General features: G+C 55.1%; 2 protein-coding genes and 1 long non-coding RNA gene across 3 annotated transcripts; all 3 read left to right on the top strand.

Moving 5' to 3' along the window:
• The first annotated feature begins 2,904 nt into the window (after positions 1 to 2,904).
• LOC119565481 lies at positions 2,905 to 8,050 on the top strand. Its single transcript, XR_006289182.1, has 5 exons — positions 2,905 to 3,135; positions 3,732 to 3,737; positions 3,842 to 3,961; positions 4,350 to 4,451; positions 7,116 to 8,050. It is a non-coding gene; the product is annotated as an uncharacterized LOC119565481 (long non-coding RNA).
• Positions 8,051 to 12,218: 4,168 nt separating this feature from the next.
• Positions 12,219 to 18,734, top strand: LOC122461356 (zinc finger protein with KRAB and SCAN domains 5-like). Its single transcript, XM_043538843.1, has 3 exons — positions 12,219 to 12,242; positions 15,430 to 15,556; positions 17,734 to 18,734. The coding sequence occupies exons 1-3, from the start codon at positions 12,219 to 12,221 to the stop codon at positions 18,309 to 18,311; spliced, it is 729 nt and encodes a 242-aa protein (XP_043394778.1). The 3' UTR covers positions 18,312 to 18,734.
• LOC122464284 (oocyte zinc finger protein XlCOF19-like) lies at positions 18,730 to 19,065 on the top strand. The gene has a single exon (XM_043538844.1). The coding sequence runs from the start codon at positions 18,730 to 18,732 to the stop codon at positions 19,063 to 19,065; it is 336 nt and encodes a 111-aa protein (XP_043394779.1).
• The last annotated feature ends 4,530 nt before the right edge of the window (positions 19,066 to 23,595 follow it).

The raw sequence follows: 23,595 nt of genomic DNA on the forward strand, positions 1-23,595 counted from the left end.
GAAGGAACAAAGGTGGCATAGAGACATCCTTGTCCACCCCCATCACGCTGCACCTTCTGTTCTGCACAGTGCAGAATCTGGCCTTTCAAGGCCCTGTGCCTCAGTTTCCCCATCTGTAAAAATTGGCCTAATAAAGGTCCCCTATACCACAGAGGTGTTGGGAGGATACGGTCATCAGTGTTTGTGAGTTTCTCAGAATATATCTTGATGGGTTAACGTGGGAGAGGTGACAGTGCTGGTGACAGACTGAACTGAGGCAGGGTAACAGAAGATGTATAACTCTCTCCGTCCAGTGGTTACTGTCACTCTCAGGATTAAGGAAAAGGTGGAAAATTAAAATAGCCTCCATTCGGCAGAATCCCACAACAAACTATATATCAGGAAATCACTTCATTGCTAAAACGCAGTCACCTCTGGGGTGGAGCATGGCAGACAGCTGGTGTGTGATGTCACCTCACTGCCAAGTAGGGGCAGGGAAATTCTTCTGATTCCCCAGCTATTACAAAATACATTATTAAATGGCAAAAACCGTTGTGAACGCAGAGTTAAGGTGGCCTGGTGACAGCTCCGGCCCTTCCAGAATGTGGAGTTCAGTGAAACTCAACTTCTGAAAAGCTGGCAGTACAGAGTTCAGGTAAATGCCCATGCAGCCTTGAAACTGGGTGACTTCTGGGTCAGTGCCAGGAGCGAGGTGGGACAGGAGAGCAGTCTGTGGATTCAGCAATGCGGAGGGGATAGTACAGGGTTAGGTGGTATCCTCTGTGCAGGTGTGACAGGGCTGTAAAAGGGTCCGACGGGGTAGTTAAATCTCCCAAATGTGGCCTTCTGTGCGGGAAGCAGAGTCACTGTCTGAGCACACAGCAAATGCAGGCAGGGCCCTGTCCAGCACAGGGAAAAGGCAGAGTGGGACAGTCCGCGTTATGGGCAGCGCTAAAAGAGGGCAGAGTTAAGGTTATGTTGGCGTGTACCTTAACACAGCGTGCCTGGTTTGCAGACATTTGCGGTTTGCCGAGCTCAGCGTTCTCGAAGGGCGCAAGCTGTAAAATCACAGAATCGTAGGGGGGGGCTGGAAGGGATGTGGGAGGGAGGAGGGTCACCACTTCCAGCCCCCCTGTGCTGAGGCAGGACTGAGCAAACCCAGCCCAACCCTGACGGGGGTTTGTCCAGCCTGTTCTTAAACTCCTCCAGTGACATGCACCCACGGCCCCCCTCGGAAGCCTTAAGGACCCTGCGATTTAGTGGTTTCCCTAACATGATATCCCCTGACTCCCCCTCGCTTAACGAAGCGCCAGCGTGCCAGGGACGCTGCTCTCCCTATTTTAAAGAAGGGGAAACTGAGGCAGCGGGTTCCGGCAGCAGCGCTGGGATTGAATCCGGACTCCTGGGCGGCCCCGCCAAGCGGCGCAGAGCGGACCCGCGGAGCTGCGAGGAGACGCCGGCCCCGGGCCGAGAGCCGGGCCGGACACGGGCGCTGCTCCGCCGCGGGGGCCTCGGGCGCCTCGCAGGCAAGCCGGCCGGGACCAGGGGGAGGAGGCAGCGTGGGCCAAGCGGCTGCCGCTGCCTTCAGCTGGGACCGGCCGCCCGCGGGCCCCTCCGCTGCGCCCCGGCCGGAGCCCGCGGGCCATGGCTGCGGCTCGGGTCGGGGCTGGAATGCGCCGGGGCCCTGGCTAGCGGGCCGGCCCCGCCGGGGGGCTGCGGGGGGGGGCCCGGCACGCGCCCCCCTGGGGGGGCAGCCCCCCTGCAGCCCTGGGGGGGGGGGAGAGGGGGCTGCAGCCCCAGCTGGGTGAGCCCCGTGGTGTCAGCACAGCTGCGCGCACCTCCCCGCCGGGGGCTGGCCGCGGCCGGGGCTCCCCAGCCCGGGGAGGAGGCTCACCGCCCCCGCGGGCCGGGCAGGCTGGCTCCGCAGGGGCGCCTGCAGCGGGGGAAATCCCCGAGCTTTAGACCTCAGCAAAACCAAAATGCAGCTGTCCGGCTCTCGCCCTCTGTGCGCTCCCCAGGGCTGCCCCTGCCCAAGGGGCCCCAGGGCTGGCCCCGCGGGCTCTTTAAGTACCGGTGTAACCCTAATAATAATAGGAGCGGTTTGGCCTTGGCACAGAATCACCCTGGAGGAAGGGCTGGACATTAGGGCTGGAACAGCCTGCCCCCCCGCCCCTTCTTGGGGGTGTTTTAAACAGAAGGAATGGGAGAGGGAGCATGGCCCAGGCCTGAGCACAGTCGCGGGAGTCAGGAATGCCCCCTTCTGACCTTGTCTCTGGGCCCTGTTGTGTACTTCACCTCTTTGTGCACTGCGTCTGCTTTCCCCACTGGCGACTGCGGGGTGGTGGCACTGATGGGATCACCCGGGGGGTTGGGAGGGAGAGCTGGTGGTCTAGCGCAGTGTGAAGTGTTCTGAGGTGAGCACGTTACTCTTCCTTTGCAGCGTGCGAAAGCGCTTTGTTTCCATGCACACAATTACGTTCATCCTTGCCGGAGCCAGGACTGGAATTGCTGGGGGTTGGGAGTGTGCTGAGCTGGGGTCTTTGGCTTCCTAAGGGTAATGCCACGAGCTGGCAGGGGCCAGCTGTAGGTGTCTACTAGCCTGCAGGCATATCACAACCCCCTGCTGCCCATCTATCCCTCGGAAGAGTTGTTAGGGGGACTAGAAGGAGTTCTGTGCTGTGGGGGAGGAGAGACAGGCCTCGGTTGTACTGAGTGTAAAGGAGATTCCCTACAGAGGCTGCTGGACGCAGACAGACCCTGTAGTTCCCTAGCTCCCCTGCTCCGTAAACACAACCTCTGCTGCTTCGAGAACTTGCCTGTGAGCCTTGAGGTGCTGGGAACAGCCAGAGTGCTGGGTACTCTGCCCGTGCCTCCGATCTGCCCCCGAACTGGGAGCAGGGCAGGCCTAGAGCCCCTACACCTACACTGGCTGGTGTGGGACAGTCTCAGGGGCTGTCTCCTCCGCTTTCAGGCACCTCCGTGCTGCCAGAGGGGCGTAAAGAGGCCTCGGTGTAACTGAGAACCCGGCTCTCAGTTGCGTAGCTTTGGGAGACGTGAAAGAGGAGTTGAACCAGCCTGTAGCAGCCCGGGCCACGGAAACAGAAATGGACGGTGACCTCCCCGACTGTGGGCAAACCAAAGGGGCTTGGGTCAGATGTGTGGTATGGGAATGAGGCACAGCTTGGGCAGTGATTTCAGGGCTGTCCAAGTTTTCCGACTCAGAGAACTGAAATGACCCCGTTCCTGTGCTATTAGTTTTTGACCCGGCTTTGCCACATGCTGCCAGAGTGATCTTGGACAAGTCCCTTAACCTCTCTCGGCCTTGGTTTCCCCGCTTGCAGAATGGGGATAACTCTCTTTTCCTACTTGACAGGAGGGCGGTGAGACTGACCGGGTGCTCTGGGTTCCCCAGATGGAAAATGCCATAAAAATGCAGAGAACTGTATCCAAAATATCTGTATCCATGTAGCCCTAAGAGCTGTGGAGCCCCTCCTGTAAATGGGCTTCTGCCCTGCTCTTCTGACCCTCAGCCTGAAATTCCTGCCTGGAGGCGGTACCATGCAAAGAACCATCACCTCTACCCCCAGGATGGCACAGAGTCTAGCTCCAGGGACTGCAGGGATCAGATTCCCTGTGTATCGGAAGGCTCTGGCTGTATATTACTTTAGCACCAGTCAGGATCAGGCCCCATTGCATGAGGTGCTGTACACACACACGCAGACACAGTAAATGATTGGCCCTTCCCTGCAGAGATTAGGGTAGGACGTGTCCTCGGAAACTCAGGAAGGAAAACTCGCCAGTCTTGTCAGAGTTGGCAGGCCATGGTAGCAGACAGGGCTGAGTAACTGCTTGTGATTTCAAGTGCAACTGACCTTTGAAGATGTCTTTTTCTCCCAAGAGGAGTGGGAAGTTTTATCTGACTGGCAGAAGGAGCTGTATCGAGAGGTGATGAAGGAGAATTACGCCAGTCTGATCTCACTGGGTAAAGATCGGTGGGTTTTTTTTTGGCATGGAGCTGTGGGATCTTTGGAGGGTTTTTTTAAGGCTTTGGATTCAGGGCTAATCTCCAGACTCATGGATTCCTGATGGAGCCCAGCTACGCCCACTCTGAACAAGAGTGGAGCAATCTCGCTTACTTCCATTCATCCACGTGGAATGGGGCACGCTGGAAGCCCAGAGCACAAACAGGCGGAAATAGGATTTACATTTCTGTTCTGGTTTAATATTAATCTTTCTTTGCAACTGACATTTCGGGGTCTGATCCTGCTAGGTGCTGAGCATCCTCAACTCCTGCAGGTGGTGATCAAGAGCTTGTGGGACTGGGCCAGCTCCTACCGGTGGCTCCGTAATCCCTTTGTCTGTGTTCACAGGGTATGAATTTGGGAGACCTGCCATTTTATCGCAGATTGGCCCAGAGGAAGAGCCGGGCCTCTCGGATCAGCTGGAACTGAAAGGAAAAGAATCACCTGCACGTGAGTGGCAACATTTGCATGCTCAGTAGGCCTGCGTCTGCATTCCTTGTGCATTCAGACACCCAGGGGCAGATCTGCTCCCGGCGTGGGGGGAAGCTGATGGAGTGTACATTGAAGTTGATGGAGCTATGGCAATTCCCACAAGCTGTGGATCCACCTTGCAGTGAAGTGTGGGGGACTCGGGCACATCAGGAATGCAGAATCCGGCGGTATGTTTGATCAGACATTCCCCCAAAGGGCTGGCCCTTTGCACCGTGTTGAATTGCACCAGCTAAGTGCTGCTCCAATTCAAGTTGCAGTGGGGGAGGTTTAGGTTGGATATTAGGAAAAACTTTTTCACTAGGGGGGTGGTGAAACACTGGAATGTGTTACCTAGGGAGGTGGTGGAATCTCCATCCTTAGAGATTTTTAAGGTCAGGCTTGACAAAGCCCTGGCTGGGATGATTTAGTTGGGGATTGGTCCTGCTTTGAGCAGGGGGTTGGACTAGATGACCTCCTGAGGTCCCTTCCAACCCTGATCTTCTATGATTCCAGGGCTTGGTGCTATGACCACCTTTCTCGCCAGAGAAGAATGCTCAGTGTCAGGCCACTGGAGCAGACGTGAGGGGGTTTGTATCGCTGCAGAAAACAGCAAATATGTTTTATTCTTGGCATCAGAGTGTGACGCTTTTCAGAGCTAACCTAGATGTGCGGGGTGAATCGCTATCACCTGCTAACGGCATGAAGGAGTCTTGTCTGCGCCCACCAGGGGAAATTCTCCTGAAGCTACCGGCTGCTGGCTACACACATTCCACAGCAGGCTACCCCAAGCCCTGCTCTTTCCCACTGCAGGTTAGCAGTTTAGTGCAGCTGAGCACCTCGTCCCCTGTCTTCAGGACACCCACAACGCGCGCTGGTCTGTTGCCTCCCTGGAAGCAGCGTGCTCCGGTTTACTAGCCTCAGTTCAGCGTTCTCTTTGGCACAAGGCGCTGAGATGTGTCTATAGTAAAACCAAATGGAAGTTTATTCAGCAAAGCTTGAGTAAAAGTTTCAAATAAAAGTAAGTGAAAGGATTTGGAAACATAAGGATACAGGTAAAATGCAAACTAAAGCCTGTACTATTTAGACTGGAAAGGCACTTGTTAATAAGGTATTTCTCACGCGATGGTCAGTCAGTCCGGCCAGCCAGCGCTTGTCCAGCCCAGAGAGCTGGGATTCCCTTCTCATGAGACACTCCCACTGCCAGAGCGGCACCTCTGGATGGATAACGTCCTGTGCCCTTTCTTCAGCCCTTATACAGTCCCAGACATTTTATCTGGTTTCATAATTGGGGCATCGCATTCACTTCAGCTCAGCCCTCAGGGCCCCCTATTCAGAGTTGTCTCTTGGGGTCCCTTTGTCTTTGTCAGTGCTCAGGCCTGCAGGTGGTCAGACGCTGGGCTGGGTCATGTTCCCACTCTTGATTGAGTTAGTTCTGAGCCCCGCCCCGCCTCTCTCCAACAGGTAACATCCTACATTTTCCATAGCTCTTAAAATATTTCCCATACAAACCTCTCATATTATCCATGGTGATCAGCGAGTTCTGAGCTTTCGGCAGAGACCACACACTACCCCGCCCTTACGTGAAGTATCAAGAGGGTGATTGGACATGCAGGAGATCTAATGCCTGCCTGGGTTGGTCTGGGCATGCCTACATCACAGCCCCTCTTGGATCATACCAATGTTCCCTTGCTTTTTTTTTTCCTTCTTGTCTCCCTTTATCAATGGGAAGTTTACGGTGGGTTGTGTGGTGTCTGGCCGGATAGGGATTCCCTTCCTGTGCTCCACACTGCTCAGAAAACGTGTCTACAGTGATCTCTGTTAATATGGAGTTCCTGCCCTGTATTTTGGGCAACTCGGAGCAGTTTTGTGCACGTATATTCCTCCAGCCAGTAACAGGGAAGGGGGTTCAGCTGCATTGGAATGACCAACCTTGCAACCCCCAGTAATGGTTGGAGTCAGGGCAATTAGAAATGTAACCAGTTCTCTCCCTCTGCCAAAACCAAAATCCTGCAGGTCTGTTGTTCCTGATGAAATGGCTTCTGCTCTACCCGCACTTAGCAGGGAAAGTGATGTGGGTCAGATCCAGGCCCAAAACCTCAGGGAGAGTTGTATTCATTTCACTGTTGAATTCACATCTTGGTATAGATGGTGGTGGGGGATCTTTTTTTACAATTCAGGTCTAGAGCACAGTGTCTGGATAACAAATTATCTGCCAAAACATGCCGGTGGGTTTGCGGAGTCAATTTTGTCCAGCTTAGGCCATGTCTACACAGCTATGCCACTGTAAGATCTCTGTGTAGACGCTCTGTGCCAGCGGGAGAGAACTAAACCACCGCCAACGAGCGGCGGGAGCTATGTCAGCAGGAGGTCTCCCACCGACATAGAACTGTGCACACCGGCACCTTTGTTGGTGAAGCAAAGCCTGAGAAGAGCCCTTGTGTTCTGGTCTAAGAGCCTGAGGCTACACGTTGCAGAGTTCCTCTTGCCAAGTGGATTTGTGAGTCCCGAGCTGGCCCCCTTGCAGGGCCATACTAAGTTTCTAAAAGGCTCTGTGTCTTGGAATCCCCCGTGAAACAAAATCTATTGTCATGTCAGGATGCTTTGTCGCTGACCATTGTCTGGCCATTGATTCTAATCCTGCAGATGCTCTCGGGGTCCAGCTCAAGGTGGAGAGGCATGACGACGTGTATGATGTAAGCCTGCGACAAGTCAGTCTATTACCCCCGGGACTCTAGGGAGCATGCCTTGCAGGCTTCCGTCAAGGAAGAAGCCTGCCCGAGTGAGAGCAACGTCTCCAAGCAGAACAGGAGGCTGCCCGTGACGTTAGATCTGTCCGGCCTGAGTGACAAGAGGTCAGCTACAATCCCAGATCCCTTGGAGCAGGACAAGAAGAAAAGGAGCCCATGTGAGAAGCACTTCTCAAATCATGCAGCTCTGGACCGTCACCAGCTCGCTCGTGCAGAGAGGACCCATGTGTGCGCTGAATATGGGAAATGCTTTGCTCAAAAGCGAGACCCGGCAATGCGCCTGAGAGTCCACGCAGGGGAGAAGCGGTTTAAATGCACCAGGTGGGAGAAGTGCTTCATTCAGAAGCAACAGCTGCTCAGGCACCAGGAGACCCACGTAACCAAGCCACCTGCCTGTGCAGAGAGTGCGGGAGATGTTTTCAAGCCATTCATGATCTTTGGCGTCACCAGGTCACTCATGCAAGAGAAACACCGGTCTTGGTGATCACGGTTCCAAAGTTCACTTTTCCTGTTGTGTGTTACAATAAAACAAGCCATGGGGCTTAATCCGCTGGGCCGCAAGTTGCACAGAAAGAACAAAAATGCGACATCTTGTTGCACGTGGGGAAAACTTGCCCTGACAAATGGAAACATATTATGTGCCCAAGGTAGGAACAGCATCCAAAAAGTGTAAGAAATATTCCCCCACCCATCTGATGGGGTGGACACTTTAAAGCTCATTGTTCAATTCACCCTTAATAAAACCACCGTATATCAGCACATGGGACCTGAGTGGAACTATTTAAAGGGTGGTTTTACTCTGAAAAGTAAAAATGGCACGTTCTTGCTCAACACGTCTGCTGGTTTTGTGTTTACTACGTTCAGTAGTTTTGCCCCTGTGAAAATGTCTTGAACTTAAACAATTCTGTTGATTCCTAGATTCCAAGGCCAGAAGGGACCATTGCAACCATCTAGTCTGACCTCCTGGGTAACACAGGCCAGAGGAAATCCTCACAATAATTCCCACTGATGTCCAAGAAGGTTTGGAATCCAGCTCTCTTCCCCCTTAGCTGGTCTAGCTCTGGAGAACTAAAAGGAGTCCAAGTAGTAGACAGCTTTATCGTTAAAGTCACGCACACGCAGATCTGTCACTTAGGAAAGTCTCCAGGAATTGCTTTGTGACCTTTAGGGCGGCTCAGTGCTTCAGCTGTTTTCTGGTAGGTGTGAGGTCACATAACGTGCTGAGGTGTTAGAGCTCATGGTGCCACCAGACTTTGCAGGATCTACACAGGCGATTTTTAGAAAAGTCGAGAACTGAATAGCAATCCCTAATGAGAGGGAGAGCTTTCTACTGCTGGGTTACCAGTTTAAATCTCACTGGGGTTGATACTGATGGAAAGTGGCCCATGGGAAATGAGTATGCTGGGTCTCAGCCATTTTACCAGTGGACAGATGTCCATGTACCCTTCCCAAATTAGCCCCCTTCGTAGTGTTCCCAGCAGAGAGGCTGAGGTTTGAATGAGTTGTGCCGAATTAACGGTCCTGCCTGCTAGAACTGGACTTCCCCAGACCAAGAGCATGGTTTGGGTTGCTTGCACCGCGCTGTCTGTGTACATGCTCTGGGGGTAGAGGAAGCCTGTCTCCTGGGCTGTCACCTTTCTCCAGCACCACGCTGACACACACAAAAATTTGGAAGCTTTTTAAAAAAATCTAGTGTGAAGTTTGTGTGCCCCGTGCTTCTCTGAGCCAGGCTAGGGCTTGATCTTGCTGTCTTTGCACCTCCTCCTCTGTGGGAGCTTGGAAGGCACAAGAACGGCTGGCATCAGCGGAGGCATTGGGCGCGTGCTGCAGACGTCACTCGGAACACACAGTAATTGTTCGCTGCTGTGAGTAGCAATGGCAGAAACCAACGTCTCTCTCTAGGGGTGAGAGAAGGGGTTTATTGCAGCGTTGTCGCGTGTGGTAGAACCATGCAGCAGTTAGGGATGTCAAATGTTACACGGTTAACCAATCAGTGTTAGTCTTACCGGTAATATATTCCAGTTAACGTTTAAAACAAGTTGGTAAAATAATTTGTGACACTGTAATACCTAATGCGCACATCAAAAATGTCACAGCAATACCCGGGGAGCGCGGGAGCTTGCAACGCTTTCGTGCCCAGCAGAGAGGGCACCGTTGGGGGCAGCCCCCCCAGCTCTGCTTCTCTTACAACTGGCTGCAGCGGTGGATCTGGCTGGGAACCACTGGATCTGCTGGAACGCTTGGCTCTGCCCTGGCACCGCTGCTCACCCGGCAGCGATCTGCCGAACTAGCCGCACTAGGCAGTGGCTAGAAACTGGGAGAGCGAGGGGTGGCAGTGCCCAGCCGTGCACACGCAAATGATCCCCCAGCCCACTGCACTCCAGAGACAGCAGGGTGGGTAGCCCCACGCCAGGGGTAGATGGTTAACGATTAAACAGTTAACAATATAATTTTAATAGTTTAAACGGGTACTTCTTTAAACGATAGTTACATCCCTAACAGCAATACCTGTGAATCCTGTGTAATCTCATGTACTGTGTGCAGGGGTTTGGAGCAATAAAAATAGTTCATTACAAACAGAGCTCTTTCTGCAGATCTAATTAACTCGAGGGCACGACCACCCCCTTCCCGGCTCCGACGCCGCGGAGCCTTTACCCCGCGTCCCCCTTCCCGGCTCCGACGCCGCAGAGCCTTTACCCTGTGTCCCCATTCCCCTTTAGCAGGCATAATTATACCTGCAATGCATACCCTTACAATTTATGGTCGTGTCCCATTTTGGGGGGCCGTGAGTCTGGGGTCTTCGTCCCACCTCTATTGTACCCCATGGGAGGGGTAAGGAGCGAGGTTGTGCTATGGTCAGGATGGGCATTTCTTTGGCCTTTTCGTGTTTTATACCTTCCCCCAATCCTCCTTGCCCCTCCCGATTGGTTGCTTGACCTTGCCTTGAGATAGGAGCTGAGGCAATCTTCACGTGTGTGCTTGTCTGTTACACGCCCGCCCGCCATGCCCAGTAACACTGTAACTGCTCTTATCTGTTCCCGTTACACCAACAAACCCACTTGGCCAGGCAGAAGCCACATTTTTGCCCTTTGTTTACACATTTCAGTAAGGATCCCTTTGTTCACACATATTAGTAAGAATATAAGTGTATCAAGAATTAAACAGGCAAACGGCCCAAAATTCTGTCTCAGGTGGAAATACAGGCCTGAATCCTACATTTTGACTAGCACTCCTAACCCCGCTGAGCGCAGAGCTCTCGGATTCGCTGCTCCCAAAGGAGCAGAACACGCCCGCTCAGGGTCCCCGCTCTGCGGCACGCAGCTCCGGTAGCCGTAGAGCGACAAGGAGGAGACGTTTATAATCAGAGAACTGAGATTCAAGCGAGGGGCAGAAAGAATGTTGGAAACATAGAATATCAGGGTTGGAAGGGACCTCAGGAGGTCATCTAGTCCAACCCCCTGCTCAAAGCAGGACCAATCCCCAATTTTTGCCCCAGATCCCCAATGGCCCCCTCAAGGATTGAACTCACAAGCCTGGGTTTAGCAGGCCAATGCTCAAACCACTGAGCTATCCCTCCCCCCAAACACACGGTTACGTATGAGACAAAATCAGAACACGCTCCCTAGCCCCTAAACAGGACTCCCAAGGCCTGGCCCTGGCTCCTGCGAGGAGCTGACCCCCCCACCCAGTCCCCTGTCCTTTCCCCAGCCTTTTGAACCGGTTTGGCTGAGACCCCTTCCCATAAGATCAAACCCGCTGGTGGATTGTTCACATAGACGGAAGAAGAACTGGGGGTTTATCTGCACCCCAGATCTAGTCTCAAGAGTTCATTGTCTTACTGTAAACAGGAGAACCCCGGCTGTTCTTGTTTTGTCCAGCAACCTCCACAACCTAGTGTCTAGCATTTTGCTCAGACTGTAAGTGGCCGTCCATTGTGAGTCCTACAGTAATTAACTTGCACGTGACCAGCCAGAGTGAGATAAATGTCTCTTCCCCCCGCTTGACAGGAGTTTGTGGATCACCTGTCAGTGACTTGCCTTAACTCACCGCCCTAGAGAGCAGAGTTTTTAGCATAAAACAGAACTCTTCACCTGTTTTCCCTACATCTCGCAATGATTTTGATAACCCGTGGGACACAGGCTTTCATTGGAGACCCTACATACCATTAATGGGCAGGCTACCTCAAACATACCAGACCCAGGGGATCCTTCCAACCCGTATGTACCGCTGTGCCAAGAGGGCCTTGGGTCACGGAGCTGGCTGTTCCTTCATGAAGCAGTTGTCCTGGAGTTCTCCTACAGTCGGATGCAGGCGGAAGAAGTGAGAACGGATCAATCATTCCAGAGACTCCAGTGAAATTTTGCTCTTGCTTTGACACCGCTATAAATCCGGAGTGACTCCACTGGGAGCCGAGCAGAATATAGACAGCGCCGCACGTTACACACGCGGTATCAGAGTTTGGCTCGGCGGCCCCTCCGCCCTGTGCCATGTTAACAAAGTCCAGGGCTGAAAAAGCTCTTCGCCCGTCCTGATTAGCATCATCACCGTACGCAAGGGAAACTGCCGCCGCTGACCGACCCCCAAACCAGCTCTGCGGGAAAGGGAGCGCTGACCCTTCCAGTGGCCACCTCCACCCCTCACCCCGGGCTGGGGCAAGCCGCTCACGGGAGGAACCAGCCCCCGGCCCCTCACATGCTTTAGGCGCGGGTGGTTTTTGGACCCAGAACCAACTCTTATTAATGGCTCCGCACCCCCGGCCGGCCCAAGCCCGGGCCCGAACCCCGGCCCCTCGAGGGGGCCTGAAAGCGGCGGCTGCAGGTAGGGGCGGGCTCTCCCGGCGCAGCCCGGCCGGTGGTGACACACACGGGGCGCTAGGGGGTGCCCGCCAGCCCCGCAGGCGGCATGGCCCCGGCGAAGCGGGAGCGTGCGGGGGGCCCGGGGCTCCCAGGAGCCGGGCTCGGGAGCGGGGCGCCCGCTCGGCTGCAGCAGCGCCCGGGCGATGGCTGACGGGGCCCGCCCTCGGGTAGGAGCCGGGGGATGCTGCGGGTGGGTCCCAGGGAAAGGGGCTGGGCCGGCAGCGGCCCGGGGCAGGTCCCCCCCGCGGTTCACCGGGATCAGGGGCGGAGTTTGCACGGCCCCGGCGGCCTCCTCTGGGGCTGGGGGGGGAGCAGCTTCCCCGGCTGCCGGGGACACGTGCCCCGCTGCCGCTCCCTCCTCTCCCTCGGGCGCTGGGGGGCGGCCCCCGGGCACGGGGCTGTGAACGGGGGATTCCGAGGGCTGCCTTCCGCTGGTCCCAGGCAGAGGCGCCCCCCCACCGCGGCAGGGCAGGGGGTGGGTTCCCCCGGCCCCACTCCCGCAGGCTCTGAACGCCCCGCGCCGCCCGGATCCTGCAATCATGGGGGGCCTCGCCCAGCCCAGGGGCCCGCCCACGGGGCAGGATCGGGGCCCGAGATCGGAGCCAAGAGCCCGCCTAGGGCGCTCGTTCCATGCAGCGTGTCCCCGGGCCCCTGCAGGGGTAACGCTCAACCCTTCTGCGCTTCCCCCTCTGTTGGCTGGCCAGAGAGACAAGGTGGGTGAGGGCGTCTCCCTTACTGCAGCCGCTGGGCTCTCTCCCCAACAGAAGCGGCTCCAGTTAAAGATCTGACCTCCCCCACCTTGTCTCCCTAATCTTCTGGCACCGACAGGGCAGACATGCCAAACCCGTGAAGGCGGCCTCCGTGGGGGAAGATCTCCTCGCGGAGCCCCTGCTACATAACCCCTACCTCCGTGTGCAGGCGGCGGAGTCCCCCTCGGTGCGCCAGAGGTTGGTCCTGGCAGAAGTCACCAAAGTCGGAGACCTCCTGGACTACGACCGGGGAGACTGGCTGGATCCCCTGACGCTCGCTCAGCGCATGGGGCTCTCCAGACCTCGTACTGCCCTGCGCGTACTTCACGAGGTGAGGGCCGCTTTGCCGCCCGCTGCTCGGGTTTACCTCGACCGGGTCCTGCGAGAGGGCGCGCCCCGCCCACCCTCCACCCCAGGCCCTCCGGACCTTTTCATCGGGCCCCTGCCCCGTGGACCCGACCGACCCCCCCGCCCCTTCACCGTGAGCCGGCTGCACGAGCTGCAGCCGGTCCGGTTCCAGACCGCGCCAAAACAACATCTCTACACGCTCGTGCTCCACACCCTTCATGTCCTCACCCTCACATCCCGCCCTGACACAAAGTGGCGGGACCTCCTGCCACCTCTAGAGGGTGAGGAGCCCCGGTGGGCCAGCCTCTATTCCACCTTAGTCCCGCGGCCCGCCGGGGATATCAGTTGGCGGCTCCTACACGGGGCCGTGAGCACGGGTGTGTACTTGGCGCGGTTTACCCCAATCCCGGACACCTGCCCCTTTTGCGGCGTGAGGGAAACCCTGGCGCACGTCTATCTGGAGTGCGCCAGGTTGCAGCCCCTATTCCGGCTCCTCACCGATATTTTATTAAAGTTTTGGTTGCACTTTTCTCCTCACCTTCTTATCTACGCACTCCCTGTCCGTGGCCCCACTAAGTCGCGGGACCTCCTGGTCAACCTCCTCCTGGCCCTGGCTAAAGTAGCCATCTATAAAACCAGGGTGAGGAGGTTGGCCGATGGAGTCTCCTGCGACTGCGGGGCCTATTTCCAATCCTCCGTCCGTTCACGCCTCCAGGCAGAGTTCCTCTGGGCGGCGTCCACCGACTCCCTTGAGGCCTTTGAGGAGCGGTGGGCACTGTCTGGGGTTCTCTGCTCGGTGTCCCCGTCCGGTTCCCTTCTTTTGACCCTTTGACCGCACTCCCGTCCCTGTTTTTCATTAGTTGTCCCCCGTAATTTTTTGGCCTCCAGGTCCTGTGGATCTCCCCCTTAGGCTGGGGGGGGATCCTTTAGCGGTGGGCGAGCTTTGCCCGCCCACTTCCTGGATCCCAATAGGCCAAACCCGTGAAAAAAACGCAGATATTTGGGCTTGTTTTTGGCTTAATTGGCTTGTGAGTTGCTTGTTGGCTAGTTTTTCGCTTGTTTGGCTTGTAGCTAGTTGCGTCATTGTTTTGGATCGGTTCCCAGCAAGCAGGGGCAAGCGGGGAGAGAGTCAGGGGCACGCAGCGGGCCCAGCACGGACCCAGCATGCAGGCCGGGGGGATCCAGTCACATAGCATGTTGGGGTTCTTAGGGATTGGCTTGTTCTGGCCTTGTTTTGAAGTGGGATTAGCTTGATTTTTTTTTGGCTTATTGTGAAAGTCGGGTGCTTATTTACCGCGTGAAAATTGGCAACTGTGCAACGGGGCTACAGCACTTCATAGCCTGCAGCCGGCTGCTCGTGTTCTAAAACGCAGGGACGCTGGTGCTGTAAACACTGGGCCTCCCTCATCCAACCCTTAAAAGACAAAAATAAACGTCAGTATCACCCCAACATGTTCCAGAAAAAGGATCGAGTTCAGGGCTGCGAAGAGCAGGGAAAAGATGCGAGGGTCTCGGGCCGCATTGAAAGCCCACTGGAGTCCTAGAAAGACTTGCATTGACTTCAGTAGGCTTTGGACCAGCCCGCTGTGAGACAGAACATGCAGACGTGTTTCAGCGAGAAGCCGTAATCTCCGATTAGGTGTGGAGATTCTATATGTGCAGTTGACAGAGGAGATGGATTCAATGCACTGTAAGGAGTAACCCACTAATTGGGGCTCCGAAGGGCTGGGTGCAGAACTATCTACTCAACAGACAAAACCTCTGGATAGTAAAGTGCCTCCAGCCAATCAGGACTTTACTTTTCTCTCATGCAAGCTCCTACGTCGCTGACCGGACGTTGCTCTGGAGGTTCTGATTGGTCAGAAGGGGCCTGTAGCAAGGGATTGGCCAATGTACTGTGTGAGACTAATAGCTCCAGATGTCCAGGAGGAGTGGAGGAGAGGCCTGTGTGTGTAGAGATGGAGCAATGAGGAAACCATGGAGCAGCAGTAAAGTTCAGACTACAACTTCTAAGCTCCTTTGGGGCTTTTTATCTCTTTGTTGAGGTGCTCAGATGCCACCGGATAAATTAGAGAGCAATGACTCTGTACAAAACCCAGTTCCTATTCCTGGGAGTTTACAAGTGTCCAGAAATGAGACTGCACGTATGAACCATCCAGAGCAGAATATGAACACGCTCTACAAACACTTCCCTCTGCCTGGCTGCGTCTCAGGGCATCAGCAGTAGGTGCTGAGCGTATGTTCCTCTTGATTTCAGGTGCCTGTGATGTTTGAGGACGTCACTGTCTATTTGACCCTTGAGGAGTGGGAGGAATTGACAGAATGGCAGAAGGCGCTGTACAGGGAGATGATGAGGGAGGATTACGATCATCTGATTTCACTAGGTAAAGATCAGTTTTCATTGTTTTTGACTGCGTGTTGGAGCTTTGACATTCCTGGGTGGGATCAGAGATTGAGGCGAATATCCAAGCCCCAGCTTTCCCGGTACATAAAAAGCCATAGAGCTTTTGCAAATGAACATTGAAGTGCTGAGTCCTGGCCCCACTACGAGTGATGCCGCTCAGATGCGGGTGTGGATTGCTAACGCTGTGGAGAGCCTCTTGCTCCAGGGGTGGGGAATTCAGGAGTAGAGCACAGGTTGGAAGGAGAACCTTGCAGACTGGTGTGTCATCCTGTCTTTGTGAACAGGGTATCCAGTTCCCAGATCTGCTCTTGTGTCCCTGAACAATCCGGAGGAAGGGCCATCGCTCTGGGAGCATCAGGATTTGGAAGAAATAGAATTACCTGTGAGGGAGTAGGCACTTTAATAGCTTCCCGGCCATAGAAACAGTGAACAGATTGCTACCACCGGAGACAACAGCAGCCATCAGAGAGGAGTGCTTGTGCTGGGCTACATTGGGAAAGTGATCCAGGCTGTTATCAATCCCAGGGGCCCATGGGAGAGTTTACTGTCTAGTGAAAAGAATGAATTTTTGTTTCGGGGAGATTAACTGGAGGATGAGATCCAATGGATTGTGGAGCTGGAGTAGAGGATTCAAGGAATTTTAGAGCAAACGCAGACTGGGCTGAGATCAGAGTATCCAGGAAAACTCACTGAGGGGTCCATGCTGTGGAACCTGTTATCTGAACAGGACTCACTCCTGCAAGTGTTCTCCTGAAGCCTGCTTCAGAGAAGCCCTCAGCTACATGGACCTTCAAACTTAATTCGATACCACACACTGTTTGGAAAATTGTTCTAACATACAGCCACATTTGTCACCCTATCTCACCTTACTCCAAAGATTGCTCCCCACGAAGCCAGGCAGGACTCTGGGGCAGTCTCCTTTCTGTGAGCAGCCTGTTTGCAGACACACAGCTCACACGGCTTCCACCTTCCTGGGTCGGACCTCGGAGCATTCAGCATCCTCTGCCCCTCCGTGTGCTTCCCACAGCGAGTCCGCCCAGGTGGGGTCCTGGGGAAGCCAGAGGGTCCTGCCCCCCAACTTCGCAGTCAGACGTGACTCTCAGCCAGGCGGGAACACAGAAGGTTTATTAGACGACAGGAACATGGTCTAACACAGAGCTTGTAGGTGCAGAGAACAGGACCCCTCAGCTGGGTCCATTTTGGGGGGGCAGTGAGCCAGACAACCCCGTCTGCGCTTCACTCCATGTCCCCAGCCTGCCGCAAACTGAAACTCTCTCCAGCCCCCCCCTCCTCTGGGCTTTGTCCCTTTCCTGGGCCAGGAGGGCACCTGATCCCTTTGTTCTCCAACCCTTTAGCTCTCACCTTGCAGGGGGGAAGGGCCCAGGCCATCAGTTGCCAGGAAACAGGGTGTCGGCCATTCTCTGTGTCCAGACGCCTGCACACGCCTGCCCTCTAGGGCTCTGCAACGATCATTCACCCTTATCCCACCACCTAGATACTTAAGAGCTGCCTAGGGGAAACTGAGGCACCCCCACAATATTCAGAGGAAACATTAAGAACAGTCCCACTTCGTCACATCTCTCCCCCCTTCGAGACCGAACTGAGTGGGGTCACTTTAGCCAGTAACCTGGGGAAGTTCGAACCCACCAACGTTCCTATGGATGCCCCAGCATCTCTCCCATTCCTTGGTGGGAGTTACATCAGGCCCTTCCAGTTTTACGCCCTTCCAGTTTCATGCCCTCCCTTAGGTCGGGGGTGGTCAATAGCACTCACATGCTGCATGTGGGAAGGTTTATGCGGCCCGTGCCCTTTTGCCACCCCAAAACCCCCGGGGGTCAAACTGGGATCGGGTCTTCTCCCAGCGCTCCAGTCTGGAGGGCTGCAATTTGGGCTCTCTGGGTTAAGAGCCCCCATCTTGACCTGGGCCACATAGTCCCACTGGTTTCAGTGGGAGTGCTTAATGCAAGAGTGGCAGAATCAGCCCCATAATTGGGCCAGGCTCACAATTGCTACCCACGGTATATTGAGCCGCAGGCATAGCAGACCTGCGTGGCAAGGGCTGAAATGTCTTAGGAGCAAGTTTTAGGTGGTAACAAATTTGGTCTTTGCAACCAACACATGTGGATGCCCAGAATACTTTTTTCTTTTTCATTCCAGCAGCTGATTTCAGGGTCCTAAAGAAGGAGGACGAGGATGATAGGGAAAATGCTGAGAACCTGGGACAACGCGAGACACCACTCAGAGACTCTGAAAAGGAATATCATTCGCTTTTTTCTATCCAGGGAGTAAACCGCACTGGTCAGGGCAGCCTTGCTGTGGGGAGGAGAAACAAACTAGATCAAGCCCACCTGAAAGGAAAGCATGTTGAAACCGCAAATCCACAGCAGCTCAGCCCAGATGAGAAACCTCACAAATGTAGCGAATTCCAGAAGCGTGGGAATCTGAAACACCACTTTCGGACGCACACCGGGGAGAAACCCTACCCCTGCCTGGAGTGTGGAAAGAGCTTCCGCCAAAAGCACCATCTGGTAACGCACCAGAGAACCCATTCAGGGGTGGCGCCGTATAACCGCCCGCAGTGTGGGAGGAGCTTCAGCTCGTCTGCCCGCTTTAAAACACACCAGAGCACCCACCGGGGGGAGAGGGCGTTTCCTTGCAGCGAGGGCAGGGAAAGCTTCCAGACGTTCCGGGTTCTTCAAGTTCACTCACGCTGGGCAGGAGCTACGCAAGTGTAATGATGGTGGGAGAAGTTTCAGCTGTAAGCAAACCCTTAGGGTCCACCAGAGAATCCATGCTGGAGAGAACCCGTACAGCGGTCCTGGCTGCGGGGACAGCTTTTGCACCCCCGTGCATCTCACACTGCACCAGCAGACCCTCATGGGGGAGCGACCCCATACGTGCGGCTAGTGCGGGAAGAGCTTCTGGAGACACGGGGATCTCCGCATTCACCAGCAAACCCACACGGGAAAGAGGCTCCACGTGTGTGAGGCTTGTGGGAAGAACTTCAGGCACCGGCAATCGCTCGTGAGGCACGCGAGAACTTGCACCGGGGCAAGCGCCTACCCGTGTAGCGACTGCGGAGAAGGCTTCACGGTGCCCAGGCAGCTCCGACGGCGTCGGCAAACTCGCGCTACGCAGAAGCCCTCCAAGCACATGTGCAGCGAGTGTGAGAAGGGCTTCCGGAGGAGCGAGAACCTGAAGCGCCATTTTCACACGCACACGGGGGAGCGCCCGTTCCCCTGTGCCGAGTGCGGGAAAAGCTTCATCCAGAAGCAGCACCTGGTGACACACCGGAGAATCCACCCGGGCGAGCGGCCCTACCTGTGCAGCGAGTGCGGGAAGGGCTTCCGGACGCACCGGGTGCTGAAAGTTCACCAGCAAACTCACACCGGGGAGAGTCTCTTCGTCTGCTGTGACTGCGGCAAGAGCTTTCGGCACAAGCAGACTCTGGTGACGCACCAGAGGACGCACGCTGGTGAGAAGCCCTAGGGCTGCACCCTTTGTGGGGATGCTGTCAGGACCCTCAAGATGTATCAACACAAGCACACAGGAGTCCGGGAAGAGCTTCCAGAAGGGGGAGAACCTGCAACGTCACTATAAGACTCTCACGGGAGAGAGACCTTACTGGTGCACCCAGTGTGGAAAGGGCTTCATTCAGAAGCATCCTCTCCTCCTGCACCAGAGAACCCACCATGGGGACAGAGCACACGTGGCTGAGGGATATGCACCCGTCTTCCCCCAGGGTGAGCGTCTGCAATGTCCCCTGGAAACTCACCTGTGCATGGAAGAGCTGAGTGGGGAGCTCCCATTCTGGGTGGTCATGGTCGGCGACTTTCCTTTTCCTGGCAATGAGGCACTGGGGTAATAGCCCATACGGAAGGAGATGGCAGGTGAACATCTCAAGCATTGGGAACTGAATCCAGGAAAATCTTTTGTTGATATTCACTCACCCAAAAGATATTGGAGACGCTCCCAATTTTCGTGAACGTCTAACGAGCCACAAGAAATCCAGGGTAACCATTTACCCCTTTTAAATATGGGAAGAAGCACACATACATATCTGGGGGAGAACTCCTCCTCAAAGCCGCCTTCTGGATTTAGGAGTGGAAGGAACTCTTTCAGGTGTATGAACTTCTGATCAGCCAGCGAAGGCTGTCTGCTTGTTTCTGAAGGTCACTCTCTATGAACAGTTCAGCACAAGGGAGCACACACAGGAGAGAGGCCAAATCAATGGACCAATTGGGTGTATGACTGGAAATCACTGAGCAGAGCAATAACCAAAGGGAGGAGAAAAAAATGTCTAGTGTGGTAAAGGGGGATTCACTAGAAACAACAGGCTGAAACGGAGCAATGGTAAATGTAGGCTGAATAACAGTCTCCGAAAGGGAGACCTACTTGTCTGTGACACGGTCTCCCAGAGGAAGCTGTGGAAGCCCCAAAGCTGGGATCTTTTGAAAGAAGATTGAGCAAAGCCTGGGGGAGCTTTGCTGCCAGGGAAAAGGGGAGGAGTGGTTGAGGTGGCTTAATATGTCTTGTGTTCAACTGCAAAATCAAGTTACCATCCGCAGCAGACCAGTGAAGGGAGAAACCAGGACTCAGGTACAACAGCCGGAAATGAAAACCAAACCCAACCCACCTCCTGTTAGAGAGGATGCCCAGTGAAGGCCAGATCCTCAGCTGTGTGAACTGGTGGAGCAACAGTGACCTCAAAGGAGCTATGCGAGTTTACACCAGCTGAGGATCAGGCTGTCCTTCAAAGCGGTGCCCAGAGGAAGGACGTGAGTTTGACAACGCTCCAAGTAATCGCCCTGCAAATTTCAGGAGTGCTCCTGAGAACGAGTCCTCCTCAAATCTATAGGCCAAAGGCATCCCTGATGTAAATCTCCTGACTTCAGTGGCAGTACACCAGTGATTTGTTTGGCCCTGAGGCTCATACCGCAGGCAGGCGGTGACTGGTTGCTAGTGTTTGTGTACATTTTGCTACTTAAAGAAGCGGGTTGGCTGGGGTGTCGCAGACGTGCCAACCAGTCGTCCCGCCAAATTTCTTGGGTGCAGGACATCCCCTGTGCTTTGTTTCAAGGCAATGAAACTTTGGTACATTTCTAATTGATCTGGAGACGAGACCCGACCAGGAGGTACAGACGGGTTTTGTTTCTTTCATAGCACCCATCATGGAGCACCCTAAAGGGTCAAGTGGAAACACACCCAGTAACCCCAGATAGGCTGAAGAAAGCTCCTTGTCCCAGCAGGTGCAGAGGGAGCCTCATGGAGCAGGATCTCTCGGTCCTGAGGGCCTGTTACCAGAGGCAGCCCCTGCGATGCTGAGCTCGTGGGATGAAGCTGGGAGGCGGGCAGACACCGCGTGAGGAAGAGCCATATAAAGATGGGGGGCTGGGCTCCTCATGGCGCTGAGCATTCTGCCTGCCCGCCGGTGCCTGGGAGAGCATGCAGGACCGCCCGGGAGGGGCTCAGCGCCCAGCACCCTGGATTTCTTTTCCAGAAGATGCACAAGTCGGGTGCAAGTGAGAGGTCAGCTCTGACCACCAGCAGGGGAGGTGGGCAGAGGAGAGAGCAGGCTTAGGAGGATCCCTGACCTCCACAGGTGCAGTGCAAGCCTGGAACGTGCGGGAGAGGGCCAATAAATAGACTGCCCTCAACAGGAGTTGTGGCCTGAATTTTGTCCAGCACGTCTAAAAGTGAGAGAATTGGGGGGAAATTCAGCCCACGCAGATGGCCTATGCAGCACTCAAATCCCCCTTCAGCCAGCGGGAGCAGAGGTGAGTTCCCCCCGAGGCTCTGCCTGCGCTAGGAGCCAGGGCTGGGGTGCCCCGGCGAGCGCTCAGCGAGCGAGCACAGGTATCACTAGCTGGGTGGCTGCGGCAGCCCGGGAGGCACGACTGAGCCGGGCCGATCACAAGTGCGCCTGAGAGCAGCGGGTCTGTGTTCTGCAGGGCTCAGCCGCGGCCCCGCTACCCGTGGCTATTGATACTTGTGCGAGCTTGGTGCGAGCAAGCACAAGTGTGCATGCACAAGCAGGAGACTCGTGCCCCTCACTCATAGAGCAGAGCTCCCAGAATGTTGTAGCCACAGAGGCAGGTGTGTTGTGAGCAATGGCTTAGGAGCCCTGAGCTGCTGAGTTCTGAGGCTGACTCCCTGGGGGCTTTGGGGAGATCGCTATTTCCTGATCGGTCAGTCGCAGAGCTAATAGCAGGTTCCCACCTCCTGCGGGGGTTGGGGGGTTAGGAGGGTTATCTAGCACTTGAGTGCAAAGAGCGTTTGAGCTAGGTATTCTCGGCTCGTTCCGCCCTGAGGAAGTTGGCGGTGGACCGGAAGAGCGATCCGCGTAGCTGGGGTGGCTTTGACGCTTTGGGCGGTATCCGTGTTCTGTCAGAATGTGCTGACACCGAACCGAAACGAAAGGGGGGACTCCTAGAGTAACCCTCAGCTGACTGCTCTCCACGTGGCCTTTCTGGGGCGGGGGCTGGGGGGTTCTGAATCAGGTTTGCTGGGTCTGGCTTCTTGGGTCTGTTCTGCGCTCCTTGGGAGCTCGGCTGTGTCGAATCTCCTTGGCCCCCTTAACTCAGCCTCCCCCCTGCCCCCCATTGGTGGCAGCACAAGTAGTCGCTGTACTTTTGGGGACAGTGTGTCTAGGGGTCCGAGTAGAGGACTGAAGATTCAGAGACTTACTTTTGATAAATACGGTTTTACAGGGATACTGGGGCGTGGGGCAAAAACCAAAAAACCCATGGGGCTAAGTGACCCTCACCTAAATGAAAGAGGGCTCTGACCGGCTCAAGACACAGGGGAAATGCAGGTCATAGGTCTGAGTCCATCAGGGGCCCAAGAGAGCTTCCACTGGGGTCTACTGCTCTGATCAAAATGATGGTGAAACTCCAGGTAGTTGCTGTGCATCACCTTGCCACTGTACCCCCCCCGTGCCAACCACTCTACTAATCCCATGACTGCGCCCCTCTGTCCCGCTAAGGCAGTTAAACTCAGCAGGGTGCTACGTGCTGTCTGGCCTGACTTTCCCTCTGAAAGGGGCTGAGGGTAGGGTCTTTTCTGGCCAGGGACCTCACTCGGGGAACTCCTTCCCCAGGATATCTGCCGGAGCCCCTCGGTGCTTTGCTGTGAAGTCTTTACTACGAGGGTCAGTCCAGTCTGGACACTCTGGACTGCCATTTTTTCCACAAGGAAGGAAAGAGGGACTTGGAGTGGGGTCAGGACGCCCCAGGTATTTGTGTGTGGGACCCTGGCCAGCTGCTTAATCTCTTTGTGCTCCGCTTTCCCCAGCTGCAGCCAGAGTAAAACTCAGCTGCTTGAAAGCAGGGTAGTGAGACTTAATGAAGCATTTTGAAATGTTTGGACAAAAAGCACTTGGGAATGGGAAAGCTCCGGGGCCTGTTTTATTTTCTACTTTGTCGAAAGAGCCAGACACTGGAGCTAGAACTTGGCAATGAACAATAACATCAAGTAGCCCTTTCCCCCAGGCAGTGATTTTTCACACTCCTGCTTCATCCAAGAGATTGGGCAGCTCCACGAGTATTTCGAAAACCAAATCTTCAGCCCCCTGATAAATGTTTCCATTTCCCACCTGGCTCTTCTCTGTCCTTGCGCAGCTGAGACGCTGCTTTCCCAGGTTTATCGCGAATCGCTCCAAGGAGGGGCGCAGGGTAAGGACTTGTCTCCATGGCAAAGTTGACAGGCAGAGCTATAGTGGTGTAATACCCGTGTAATCCAGCTCCCGGTGAGAATCACATGGCCATGGACAGTTACTCTATCCTGGGTGTATTGTATCCTCCCCAAGAGACAGGCGAGGGGCCTGTCCTTCTTCTTCTTCTTGTGCTTCGGCAACACTTGTATCATGACTCGTCGTGCCAATCGACTTTCAGTGGATTCATCGTACGCAGCAGGTGCTGCTGTGCAAGGCTGAAGACTGGGGCTCTCTGTCTGACCAATGGTCTACCTAGCCCAGTGTCCTGTCTTCTGACTGTGGCCAGTGCCATGTGTTTCAGAGGG

The sequence above is a fragment of the Chelonia mydas genome, chromosome 2 (genome assembly GCF_015237465.2).
Source record: "Chelonia mydas isolate rCheMyd1 chromosome 2, rCheMyd1.pri.v2, whole genome shotgun sequence".
NCBI classification, from domain to species: Eukaryota; Metazoa; Chordata; order Testudines; family Cheloniidae; genus Chelonia; species Chelonia mydas.